This window comes from Elephantulus edwardii, unplaced genomic scaffold, assembly GCF_000299155.1.
Source record: "Elephantulus edwardii isolate Elephantulus edwardi_28Jun2011 unplaced genomic scaffold, EleEdw1.0 scaffold00152, whole genome shotgun sequence".
Lineage (NCBI taxonomy): Eukaryota > Metazoa > Chordata > Mammalia > Macroscelidea > Macroscelididae > Elephantulus > Elephantulus edwardii.
Genome location: NW_006399902.1, coordinates 5302140 through 5315174, shown reverse-complemented (window position 1 = coordinate 5315174; position 13035 = coordinate 5302140). Strand labels below are relative to the sequence as shown.

The following is a 13035-nucleotide window of genomic DNA, read 5'->3' as shown; positions in this document are numbered from 1 at the left end:
TTCTGGTAGTTCTCTGCTGATGTGCTGTTCCAGTCGTTTTTGGATAATCTTCAGTAAAATCTTGCTTGCATGTGAAATCAGTGAGATTGTTCTATAGTTTCCACACGCTGTTGGGTCACCTTTCTTTCTTTTTCCTTAAGGATAAGGCTTATTTTTCAAATCATTCAGATTTTCCCTTTGTTTCTTTTACCAAAGTTTTAAGTTAACACATGATGGATAATACTCGTGTTTAACTTTGGGATAGGAGTCCTTTGATGGTACAAGTGGTGAACTGCTTTTGACAGGCCACAGCCTTGAAAACTCTGTTATACTCCGCAGTATGCTGGGTGATCATGAGTTGAAACTGACTTGCTGGCAGTTAACAACAATAGTAATAAATTCAAACTCACTGCCACTCAGTCAGAACTATCCATAGTTGATCCTCCAGCAGGTTTTCAGAAGCTGTAAATTGCATGGCAGCGGAATGACTATCCTGCTCAGATTAGAACAGCCTGCCTCTGAGCTGGAAGTGTAAAACTATTTATCTACTAGATAGAGCTCCATACAATAGTCATACTGGGGAAACAGTTAATCTCAATTCATGGGATGGATAGGAAGATGGAGACAATGATTGCAAAATGAGTAACATTTCCCAGCATATTTAAAGAATATAATCTACAAGATTTAATATTATCATTTGTTAGAAACACTTACATATAGGTTGAACCAATTTTTATTTCTTACAGTAAAATTATAAAAAAATAACTGGAACAGCACATCAACCAGAGAACTGCAAGATGTGTAGGCTGGGTTTAGAAGAGGTCATGGAGGGACAGGAAAAGAGTGTGGCACCAGGGATATTATAGCCAATGTTAGATGGATTTTAGCTGAAAGCATAGAGTGCCAGAGTAATGTCCATCTGTGTTTCATTGACTATACAAAGGCATTTGGCTGTGTTGATCAAAACAAACCGTGGCTAACTCTGAGAAGAACTAGAGTCCCTAAACACTTGACTGTGCTTTTGCAAAACCTATACTCGGTCCTGGAGGCAGCTGTCAGAACAGAGCAAGGAAACACTGTATGGTTCAAAATCAGGAAAGGTATGTCAGGGATACAGTCTATCTCCATACCTTTTCAATCTATATGTGGAACAGATCATCTGGAAGGCTGGACTCTATGAGGAGGAACGTGGCATCAGGATTGAAGGAAGACTCATCAACAACATGCATTATGCAGATGATACAACTTTGCTTGCTGAAACTGCAGAAGGTCAAGGACTGCAGCCTTCAATATGGATTGAAGCTCAACATCAAGAAAATAAAAGATTCTCATCACTGGGCCCACTGGCAGAATAATGATAGATGGTGAAGAGATTGAGATTGTTAACAGTTTTAGTTTGACTCCACAATCAACACTCTTACTATCAGCAGCCAAGAAACCAAAAGATGAATTTTGGGGGGGGGGGGGGGAATCTACCAGGAAACTCTCCAGAGTACTAAGTAGCGCTGATGTCACTCTGGAGACTAAGGTGTGCCTAAACCAGGCCATGGTCTTTGCAAATTACCTGCTACACATTAGAGAGCTGGACAATGACTAAGGATGACAGAAGAATCGATGCCTTTGAGTTGTGGTGCTAGAGAAGAGTATTTAATATACCATGGACTGCTAAAAGCACAAACAGGTCCAACCTAGAGAGGGTGAAACCAGGCTGCTCCTTGGAGGCAAGGGTTTTGAAGCTTTATCTGACACACTCTGGGCATGTTGCAAGGATGGGCAAAGCCCCTGGAGAGGGACATCATGTTTGGAAGGATAGAGGGCCAGGGTGAGAGAGGAAGAACCTGGATGAGATGGAATGACTCAGTGACTCGGGTAATGGGAGTAGGTGTGTCAGAACAGTGAAACTGACTCAGGAATAGAGCAGGATTCAGAGGTACTAAACATTCGGTCACTATGAGTTGGGAGTCGACTCAACAGCACACAACAACAACAACAACATTAAAATAATACATTATTTTAATATTAGATCCTTTTGTCTACTTATGCTCTAACGTAATGTCTGCTAAAACATCAAAAACTTATGGACTTGTATATCCTAATTTTATAATTAAGTCTCATTATTGACCACTTTCCTAGGTGGCCATGTGATTTTCTCTCTTTACTAATATTTATTCATTTACTTGATCTTCTGTAATTTCACATTCTAGTTTCAATATCTTTCTACAGTGTGTGTTGTGTGTGTATATATATATATATATGAAATGAACAATTTTGAACTTTTTTCAGATTCAGTAAAAATGTTCTCTACTGTGTGCCTTTAAAGGATGGATTTCTGAGAATCCCTTCAAGGTTTTCTAGGGACTGTTAATTTACTCAAAAATGTTTCCTTATTCCTGAGTTTTTAAAATTTTTATTTTCCTACAGCACAACATACAAAACACTAGTCTGTATAACAGCTTTTTAACATTACATATTAACATAAGAATTTTCCCAGAATATAACCTGTATGTTGACTCTGAGTCCTTACATGTTAATAAATGTATTTAATTGCCAGAATAGTTATCATTTTGGTTAATAAAATTAATGTTAAAAACCCACATCCATTTAAAATATAACCATATTTTCTCATCATGTACTAAAGATTAGTATCCATTTTAAGAGATCACTTTTTGTAGCACTTTTTAAGGCTGAGAAGATACTCCTTGAAGTTTACTTTCCAGTTACGAAGAAGTGGTCAACAAATAATGCACTATGACTATAACAATGGATTTTAACACAGCAAAGATGGCACAGGATAGTGTAAGGTTTCAATTTTTTCATGTCAACTTAAGAGCACGTAATAGTGCATTAGATGCTGATAAGCTCCAAAGAAAATAAAGCTAGAAAAAGGGTCAGCTAGAGATAGATGGGCATTATAGAAGAATGTTCTAGATCTTGTGACATCTTTTGGGGAATAGGCAGAGATCCCTGGAACATTCATTCATAACCTCGAGTGATAGGGTCTGCTGAGTTTTCCGTGTCTACAGTTTTCTATATCAGGATGGAGAATATTGTTCCTTGTGGACTATGCTATGCTAATTGACCTTGATCTCTAAGACTGTGGTCCAGAAGTCCTAAAACACTCTTCTGCATTTTGGTCTCATCTCTTAAGATCTCTAGTATTTTCAAGTTGATTTCAATTTTAGTATTTTTCTCCAATAAGGGCTTAACCTTTTAAATACAATTTGTAGCAGGTGAGGGGGATAAAAGGAGTTAAGTATATATATGACTTGATGGCACATAACATACGCACCTAGACCAAGTCTGATTTCAAATCCTGGCTGTGCTGTCTAATGACTTTGCAGCTTCCTACCAATTATTTAATCTGTGTGCTTTGGTTTCTTCATAGGTCAAAACAAGCCTAAAAAGTAACTTCAGTGTTTTTATAAATAAAGAAATAGTGTTCAGATCAGTGTTAGCTATGTTTTTTTACATTTGTACTCATCATATACAACCACTATTCTTCTGAGTTTTCATAATCTTACTTCACTGAAATTAATGACTTTGTTGTAATCACTTTTCCAGTTATCAAGACCTATCCATGCTAAGCACTTGCTGCAGAGGGTCAAGGACTGAGCCTACAATGTGGATTGAAGCCCAACATCAAGAAAACAAAGATTCTTACCACTGGGACAATTAGCAGGATCATGATGGACAGTGAAGAGACTGAGATTGTTAACAGCTTTAGTTTGATTGGTTCCACAATCAACACTCTTGGTACCAGCAACCAAGAATCAAAAGACAAACTGCACTGGGAAAGTCTGCTGTCAGGAACATCTCCAGAGTACTGAAGAGCAATGATGTCAGTATGGAGCTGAAGGTGCACCTGATCCAGGCCATCGTCTTTACAATTACGAGCTGCGCATTAGAAATCGGTACAATGACTAGGGATGATGGAAGAATTATTGATGCCTTTGAGCTGTGGTGCTGGAGAAGAGTATTGAATATACCACAGACTGTTAAGAGAACAAACAGGTTCATACCGGAGAGGGTAAAACCAGGCTGCTTCTTGGAGGCAAAGATTCTGAAGCTCTATCTGACACACTTTGGGCATAATGCAAGGAGGGACCAGTCCCTGGAGATGGACATGATGCTTGGAGGGAATGGGACAGCGAAGGAGGCTAAGATCCTTGATGAGATGGACTCAGTAACTGGAATAATGCGGTAAGTGTGTCAGAGACAGTAAGGCTTGCTCAGAATAGAGCAGAGTTCAGAGCTATTGTACACAGTGTCGCTATGAGTTGCAAGCAACTTGGCGACACATAACACCGATGTTAAGAAGTATTCCACATCCCAATTCTGTTCTCTCACTAAACTTGCTATACCTCAATCCCATTTCCCCCAAAGAGAATTTGAATTAGGCTTCTTTTTTGTTTTCTAAGAAAAGGAATACAAGATCACAAAATAAAACTAAAAGTCTAAAAATATTAAAAGGCACTCTCTTGGTAGCAGTTAAACAATGGTGAACAATGATGGGAAGGTATCTTTAAGGATCAATCACTACTGATGCTTAGCCTGAAAACAAAAACCAAAAAAAACCCCAAAACAAAACAAAAAAAAACCTATCTTTTGCTTAAAAGTTGAGTTTGAATCTACCAACTGCTCCACAGGAGAAGGGTGGACAATCTCCTCCTCAGCTACATGTTGACTGTCACTCAGCATACAACAGACTAGACACTTGGATGCTCAGTCAGAAAACACATCTTTCCTCATTTGGTACTATGAATTTACAACTTGGAGATAATTAAAACGACAAATGATTACAAGTTAATAGGAACTGTGCTAATGCTTCTATAGTTAATCTTTATAATCATCATTTCCACTTTACATATTAAGTTACTGAGGTTCAGAAAGTGTTATTTAACTAGTTAAGGGCCAGAATGTAACATTCTAAAGCTTATTTCTTTTTACTAACATATGCAATTTTGCCTGATATTTAAAGATTTGTGTAAAAAAACAAAACAAAGAACACTGTAAGCCAACCTTTACCAATGACTAACATGCCTAAACCTCTACTTTTTATTTTTCTGATTCAGACACTTGTTTACTATATGCAAAATACTGAGAAAAGTACAGATAAAAAGCAATTAGTGCCCTCAAAGAGCTTGGCAGAAAAACACATAACAACAGCAATGTTTCAATGGTGAGTTGAAATATGTAGTTTTAAATTTTTTTTTTTTTACTCCTGATCAACACTTGCTTTGTTTATTTTATTTAAAAAAACCCATCACAACCCCATGCTGGAGAGAAGAGACACAAACCAATGTCAAACCCACTGGAGCAGGGGACTTGCTCCTGCAAGGTTCCCAAGGCTGTAAATCCTTATGAAATCAGACTGCCACTTCTTTTCCTAGGTGGTGGGTTTGAAACTGTTGACCTTTCAGTTAGCAGCTTAACAACCACGAGATACCAGGCCTGAGATATATAGAGAGAACAAAGGGAGGGAAACCTTACTTTAGTAACCATTTACCTTTCTTATAAACTTGATCGGCCCACCTACTTTCAGTGTAGAAGGCTACAAATATTTTTTTTTTAATTTTTATTGTGTGTGTGTGTGTGTGTGTGTGTGTGTGTACCATCAAATTGGATCTGACTGGTACAGGGGGAGATGGCCCCTCCTTCTCCAGCAGAGCATCTGGTGGAGAAGGCTACAAATTTTTACTTCATGAAATTTACAATAATACTTATTGAGATGAATTACCTATAAGCAAAGCTAGATTGATCAGGGCCAATTCGGAAAAGAATAAACCCATGTACAGAGAGAGAACAAAGACCACCATTCCTAATCTCTAGTTCATTACAGAAACAAAAAAAGAGAACAAGACTAAACCCTGCAGGTAGGATCACAAAGCAATTTCTATCTCAACGGCAAATGACAAACCAACCATACCTCACCTCTATCATCCCAATTCACTGTCTGTAGAGTTATCCTCCCCCCTTCTTGAATGATGAAGGTGAACACGCATTGTAAAATAAAGGGTAGCAACAACCTCCTGGTTCTGTAGCAATTTATTACACATTTTTTTTGCCCAATGTGGGAAATCTGCTTTGGTAAACCTCAGGCTTCGATTCCCGCAGGTTGCTCCTACTGCCTCGAGGAAGCGTAACTAAAAACTCCGCGTAACCGCTAGGTTCCACTTGGTGCGAGTCGGCGGCGCGCTGGACCAGGACTCCAGGTCCACGGCGGCCCTCTGTCCCACAGTCCCTCCCCCGCTCAAGCTATGCCTTCGCCCCGGACACCGCCACCTTCACCGAAAAGACGTTTCCTTTGGGTGACGAGGGAAAGAAACGTTTTATTTCTAGAGGAATCTGAGCGCTCAGCGCCGGGCAGCTGTAAGGGGGGGAGGCGGGTTAGGAAGGGGGCGGAGAGCTCAGCACCATCCATCAACATCGCCGCGCTAAGAGATCGCACAGCGCCTTCGGGCCTCCACCGCAGCCTCGAAGTGCTTCCTCGCAGGAACGAGGGTCTAGAACCCAGGCTCCCAACCACGAGATTAGAGAGGAGGTCTCGAAGGCGTGGGAAGCGAGAGGAACAAAGCCGCGGCCACCGACGCCCCCGGGTGGCCAGGCGACCCAGGCGGACCCGAGCAGCCCGCTTACCTGCTGTCAGCAACTGCATGGCATGAGTGAAGGATGGGTCTAGTGAATCCTTCTCGGCCATGAGCTCCGGCAGATACTTGTTCTCAGGCTCCATTTTGACAGAGGCAGTTGCTGAGGGGGGCAGTAGCGGGGTCGGCGCCGGACCGACCGTCGCGTCGGGACCGGTGGCCGAGGGCGGCAGCAGGGGTGGCGGCTGCGTGGCGGGCGAGGCCCGGGCGCCCCCCCGGGATCCTCCTCCGCCTCCCCGGGAGCGGTGAGGGAGCGGCGGCTGCCGAGACGGTGGCTGACGCACCGAGGGGTGGCAACCTGAGTGGTCCTTGGAGGAAGTGCGGCCCGAGGACCGGCTCATGCGCGCGGCGGGGTCGTCCCGGCGCTGCATTGGGGAAGACGTGCGGTCGAAGAATCTACGAAGCGACACGGTAGCGGCAGAGGCCCGAGTGGCGGTTGGCGGGGTTAGGAGAGCCGGAGCGACGGCGACCGAAGCCGACCCGAGCGACCCAGCGAAAGAGAGCACCGGAAATGAAGCGGCGCGCGTGCGCAGCCAGCCACCGGCACCGCCCTTGGGTTTCTCCGTGGAGAACAAAGTCCCCGTTCCAGCCATAGCGCCTGCGCACTACCGAGGCGCCCGAACAAGTCGCCTCTTCTCTCCCCTTTTCCCTCCGAGCCCGCCAGGCCCAAGCTTTGTGCGCGTGCGCGAGTGGCCGCGGGCTTCGTTCGTTTTCTTTTCCACGTGACTCGGTGCTCGCGGGACACGTGTCTCCACCCCCTTCTGGCGGACTGCGCGGGGGAGGCTGGGCTCTGGAATGTCTTTGTCTGCGTGCGGGCCGGAGGAGTGTGGGGCGGGAGACCTGTTACTCGGGGGGCCACGCCCCCTTTAACGGCTGAACCGCAGAGCCGGGTTACTTTCAATGGGGGGTTGGTGGAATAAGAAGTCGCCGAGGTATGGAAATGAAAGAAAACCCGATGAGGGACTGTTTAGGAGCGACGAGCGACCAAGAAGATGCTTCAGTAGGGGAGTAGGGAAAGGGAGACTTGGGTGAGGAGGAAAAGGCAGGCGTAAGGCTAAAGAAAGGAGACGAAGAGGGGGACCTTGGTGGACGAAATTGAAAGAGGATGGCTCAGTGGGAAGCAATGAAGGCTATTGAAGGGCTGGGATTTAAGAAGGAAGGTTCAGATTGGAGACCTGGGGTTTAGCGACCAAAAGGACTTCAGAGAGAAAGGGAACCAGAGCTTTATCCCTTGCTTTAAAATGTTACGTGCTAATACCTTGACTGCTGGTAACAGGGTGTGGATTTTGGATCTAAGCAAGTTAAAATGGTTTGAAATGTTAAGTGATGTCTGTTCAGCTACGATTCACTGCGACCCTATGACCTGCCCTAACCTGTTCAATCCTCTTCATCTCTGACATTATATACAGTGAACTCACCATTATAGTCTTCCCCTCCTTCGCCACCCTTCCATCCTTCCAAGCATGATGTTTTTTTTCTGGTCCCTTCTAATAACGTACCCAAAGTATGTGAGACGAAGTTTCACTTACCTCCTTTATCCTTACCTCCAAGGAGCACCCTGGCTGCACCTTGTCTAAGACATATTTATCCTTTTGGCAGTGCATGGGATATTCGGCACTCGTCTCAAAACACCACAATTCAAAGGCATGAATTATTCTTCTGTAATCCTTATTCATTGTCCAACTTTCATCTATATAGTAAGTAATTGAAAAGGTCGTAGTTTAGATCAGATGCATCTTAGTCTTAAAACTGACATCATTGCTTTTCAGCACTTAGGAGAGGCCCCAGAAAGTAGATTTTTCCAGTGCAAATCTTTTGATTTCTTGCCTACTGCTACCTTGAGTGTGGATTGTGGGTCTAGGTAAAATGAAATAGCTGACAACTTCAATCTTTCTAGCTTAATGGTGCTTACTGGTCTAGTTGTGAGGATTTTTGTTTTCTTGATGTTGAGATGTAACCATATTAAAAGCTGTAGTCTTAGTTCCTCTGCAGCAAGCATTTCAACTTCCCTTAACTTTCAGCAAATAAGTTTATGTCATCTGCATAAAGCAGGTTGTTGGTGAGTTTTCTTCTGATCCTGATGCCACATTCTTCATATAGTCCAATTTCTCGAATGATTTGTTTTTGCACACAGACTGGATAGGCGTGGAGAAAAGATACAGCCCAGCCATACACCTTTTCTATTTTTAAGCCACACAGTGTTCCCTTGTTTTGTTCATATAACAGCTTCTTGAACTTTCAGAGAACATAAGGGCTTGGCTATCTTTTTTTAAGGAGGAGAAATGAACTACAGAAATTAGAACAAAATACAAGCATCTCCAAAAAGACATTAAAAATATTTTACCAATCTTACTCTGCCAATTAAATGAGAACATTTCTTCCCTCCCTCTTTTATTTTTCTCTCACCAGTCTTTGATGTAGGACTTTAAGCTTAAGTAAGAAGTAACTCTTATTCTCTGCTTATAGTCTAATAGGAAAAAAATATTTTAAATAATTGTAAGGCAGAATGCAGGGTGACAAGTTCCACAAGATAAATGAAAATTAAGTGTCGCTGGAGAGCAAAGAAGAAGAGAGATTCTGGCCAGGCAAAGGAAATGAGCAGAGATTAGAATATAAGAAATGCATTCAAGGAATTAGAGTAATACACTTGTGGACTAAAGATTAGACAGACTGGGTGGAGAGAGCAAACTGCATGGAGGAGGAAAAAAGAGCAAAGGGAATTTATAGCTCCCTTGCAATTAGTTTCTGTGGCTGTCCCTGAAAATTTTGCTTGAGTGGTAGTGTAACAAATGACTGAAGTGTCCTTGTTCTGTAATGAGATGCCTAGATGGTACCTTGAGCTAAGACTAATAAAACTTTGATAAAGAAGTGTCTAAGAAGGAGCTGGGTAGTGGTGCCTGTGGGTTTTTCTAGACTAGGATCAACAGACTTTTTGGGTGATTGCCAAACCAGTGCTTTCTCTGAGCATGGATGGAGTTGAGGGAAGCCTGTGTAACTTCCATCCATGGGGAAATGAGCTGACTTAACTACCTCCTCTATAGTGTCAAAGGAAATAAAAGGCCCTGGGCTGGAGAATTTTTCTTTCAAGCACAGTTAATCTGCTCAGTCTTTTCTTTTTTATTTTTAGCTGAGTGAAAGTTTGATTTTTTTTTTAACCATACAACAATGTCTTTTATTACACATGAGTTTTAAAAATTATGTTCTTACTCTCTCCATACACAGGCAATAATAAATGTACTGCTTAATATATTTGAACTTGCGAACCTGATCATTATTCAAAGAAGGGAAAAAGTATTCTTAAAGCACAATTAACCAGGAGGCCAATTCATCTGCCAGCCTCCAAGAACATGGAGATGAACATGATAGATACATTGTCCCTTATCTGAACCTTCAGTCACCACCATTTGATAACCCCTTTCCAGGCCCAGATCAGTAGCACATTTCTTGTTAACAATCATAAGATGTCCAAGAAGACTTTCATTATCTTCTGCTACAGAAATCTGGGTAATAGGTTTCTTAGGTATGACCAGACAATATATTGGTGCTTGAGGTGAAATGTCATGAAAAGCAAGGCACCGCTCAACCTCAAAAATGACTTTGGCTGGGATTTCCTTGTAGATGATCTTCCTGGAAATTGTATCACCAGCAGGTCTAGCGGTCTGAGCCTTGTGATCTCATCTGGCATCTTGATCACCTTCCTTAGCCATGGCTCAGGGAGAAGCACAGGAGGAGGAAGGAGTGGGGGGTGAGGAGGGGGCAAAGGGAGGTGGGAGTGCACCAAAAGTTTCCAAATTATAATGGTTTTTCATACAATCATTCATAAATATTTTGTTTTATGGCATTACTATATCTAATCAAGCCTTTGTTATTATTTTCCTTTTACCTAAACTATTAATTTTTACCTCTCCCTCTCTCCTTTCCCATCCCTAGTAACCATCTTTTTATAGTTCTTCTTTTGTTTTAGGTAAAAGGTCATAAATTGGTTTCCCATCCAATAGTTTATAAAAAAAGTATTTCATGACATTGTGTTCCCAAACATTGTTGCATTCCCTACATTGTGTCAGCATTCTCCTTATTTCTGTCTGGGGCTTCCTGTTTCCTTTCATCTGGATTTTTCTATCCATTCCTGCCTTCTCATTTTAACTTTTAAGCATATGTTGCCTTTGACCTGTATGATTTTGTTGTTGATTGCTGTCCAGTCGAACACAACTCATAGTGGCTCTATGAATAAAAGACCTAATGCTTTTCTATAACTATAATCGTTTTTCCAAGTTCATAGAGTTTCCAGAGGCTTGTGGTTTAGGAAGTGGATGCCACTCCTGCTTCCAAACTTGTTTTACAACTGAGTTGTAAAACAGGGAGCTCCACTAAACACTTTGTACATTGGGAAACCATTATGGTATTTGATATCCCAATGGCACAAAGTTCAGCATCACAGCAAACCCAGATTACTTCATACAACACATTGACAAAGAGTGATGTACAAAATGGAAGAATGTTCCTCCAGATATAACAGCACTAGTCTGTCTCATTTAGCAGTGGTTGTTATTGTTATGAGCCGTTGAGTCGCTTGTGACTCATAGCGACCCTATGTACAGCAGCCCTAAACTCTGCTCTGTCCTGTGCCAATTGCACCCTCTCTGACACACCCATCCCGATTACCCCAGCCACTGAATCAATCCATCTCATAGGGGGCCTTCCCCTTCTGTGCTGTCCCTCCACCCTTCCTAACATGATGTCCCTCTCCAAGGACCTGTCTTTCCTTGCAACATGTCCAAAGTATGTCAGACAGAGCCTTAGGATACTTGCCTCCAAGGAGCAGCCCGGTTTGACCCTTTCCAGTATAAATCTGCTTGCTTTCCTAGCAGTCCATGATACCCTCAATACTGTTCTCCAGCACCACAGCTCAAAGGCATAAATTCTCCTTCTCTCCTCCTTAGTCATTGTCCAACTCTCTGATGCATAACAGGTGATAGCAAAGACCATGGCCTGTATCAGGCACACCTTAGTCTTCAAAGAGACACCATTGCTCTTCAGTAGTGTCTTCAAATAACACTCATAGCGATCCTTGCACAAAAGACCTGAAATCTGTTCTAGAACATAATTTATGTTTATTGACCTATATAGCTGACTATTTTTATGACCTATCCAACTCTGAATGTGGGTTCATAGGGTTGCCATGAGTTGTACTTGACTCAATGACACCTAACAACAACAACAACTATTCAGCAGGGAGCTCTGGTGGCTGAGTGGTAAGGAACTGTACTGCCAATTCAAAGGTGTGTGATTTGAATCCACCAGCTGTTTCATGGGAGAAAGATAATCTTATCCTGTGCAATTTACTGCCTCTGACAGACCACTGGAAGGCCAGCTATATGGGTTGGTTCTGACTTGCAGGTACTTAACAACAACAAATCTATTCAGCAGGGAGCTTAGGGGTAAGGAATTGCACTACCCACCCAAAGGTACATGGTATGAACCAGCTGCTACACAGGAGAAGGATGGGCAATCCCTGTGCAATTAACTGCCTCTGAAAACCTGCTGGAGGCTCTGCTATGGGTCAATTCTGACTCAATGGCATATAACAACAATACCAACAAAACTTACTGGAGAGTCAAGTGAGGGTTGATTCTGACTTGATGGTGGTTGTTATTATGTGCCATTGAGTGCCTGAGACTCATAGCAATCCTATGTAAAACAGCTCTAAACCCTGCTCTATCCTGTGCCAATCTTATTGTCTCTGACACACCTAACCCCATTACTCCAGTTACTGAGTCAATCCATCTAATCCAGGGTCTTCCTCTCTTGCACTGTCCCTCCAACCTCCCAAGCATGGCCTCGCTCTCCAATGACTGTTCCCTCCTTGCAACATGTCCAAAACATGTCAGACAAAGCTTCAGAATGGTTTGACCAATGCAGTCCTAGATGTGCCCACCAGTTGTTATGTGCTATCAAGTCGTTTGTGACTCATAGCGACCCTATGTACAAGAGCTCTAAATGCTGTTGTATCCTGTGCCAACCTAGCCATCTCAAATGCACTTATTCCCATCGCTCCAGTCACAGAATCGATCCATCTCATCGAAGATCTTCCTCTCCTTCGCCGCCCCTCCACTCTGCCAAACATGATGTCCCTCTCCAAGGATCAGTCCCTACTTGCAACATGCCCAAAGTATGTCAGATGAAGCATCAGAATCCTTGACTCCAAGGAGCATTCAGGCTTCACCCTCTCCAGGACAAACCTGTTTGTTCTCCTAGCAGTCCAATGGTATATTCAACACTCTTCTCCAGTACCACAGCTCAAAGGCATCAATTCTCTTTCTATCAACCCTATTCACCATGCAACTTTCTGATGCATAACATGTAATTGTGAAGACTATAGCCCGGATCAGGCATACCTTATTCTCCAGCCTGA

The 13035-nt window shown here is 42.7% G+C and overlaps 2 protein-coding genes across 3 annotated transcripts in view; both read right to left on the bottom strand.

Annotated features, from left to right (window-relative positions):
* KHDRBS1 (KH domain containing, RNA binding, signal transduction associated 1) overlaps positions 1-7297 on the bottom strand; it is a 51174-nt gene extending 43877 nt beyond the window's left edge. For both annotated transcript variants that reach the window (XM_006894954.1, XM_006894955.1), the window contains exon 1: positions 6616-7297. In XM_006894954.1, the coding sequence (XP_006895016.1) occupies positions 6616-7216 (601 nt within the window). In that variant the 5' untranslated portion in view covers positions 7217-7297. The remainder of the gene's footprint in view (positions 1-6615) is intronic.
* A 2634-nt stretch (positions 7298-9931) lies between these two features.
* The window catches only part of LOC102854595 (histidine triad nucleotide-binding protein 1-like), a 124397-nt gene continuing 121293 nt past the window's right edge, over positions 9932-13035 (bottom strand). Inside the window, exon 2 of the mRNA XM_006894994.1 lies at positions 9932-10288. Within this exon, the coding sequence (XP_006895056.1) occupies positions 9932-10288 (357 nt within the window). The remainder of the gene's footprint in view (positions 10289-13035) is intronic.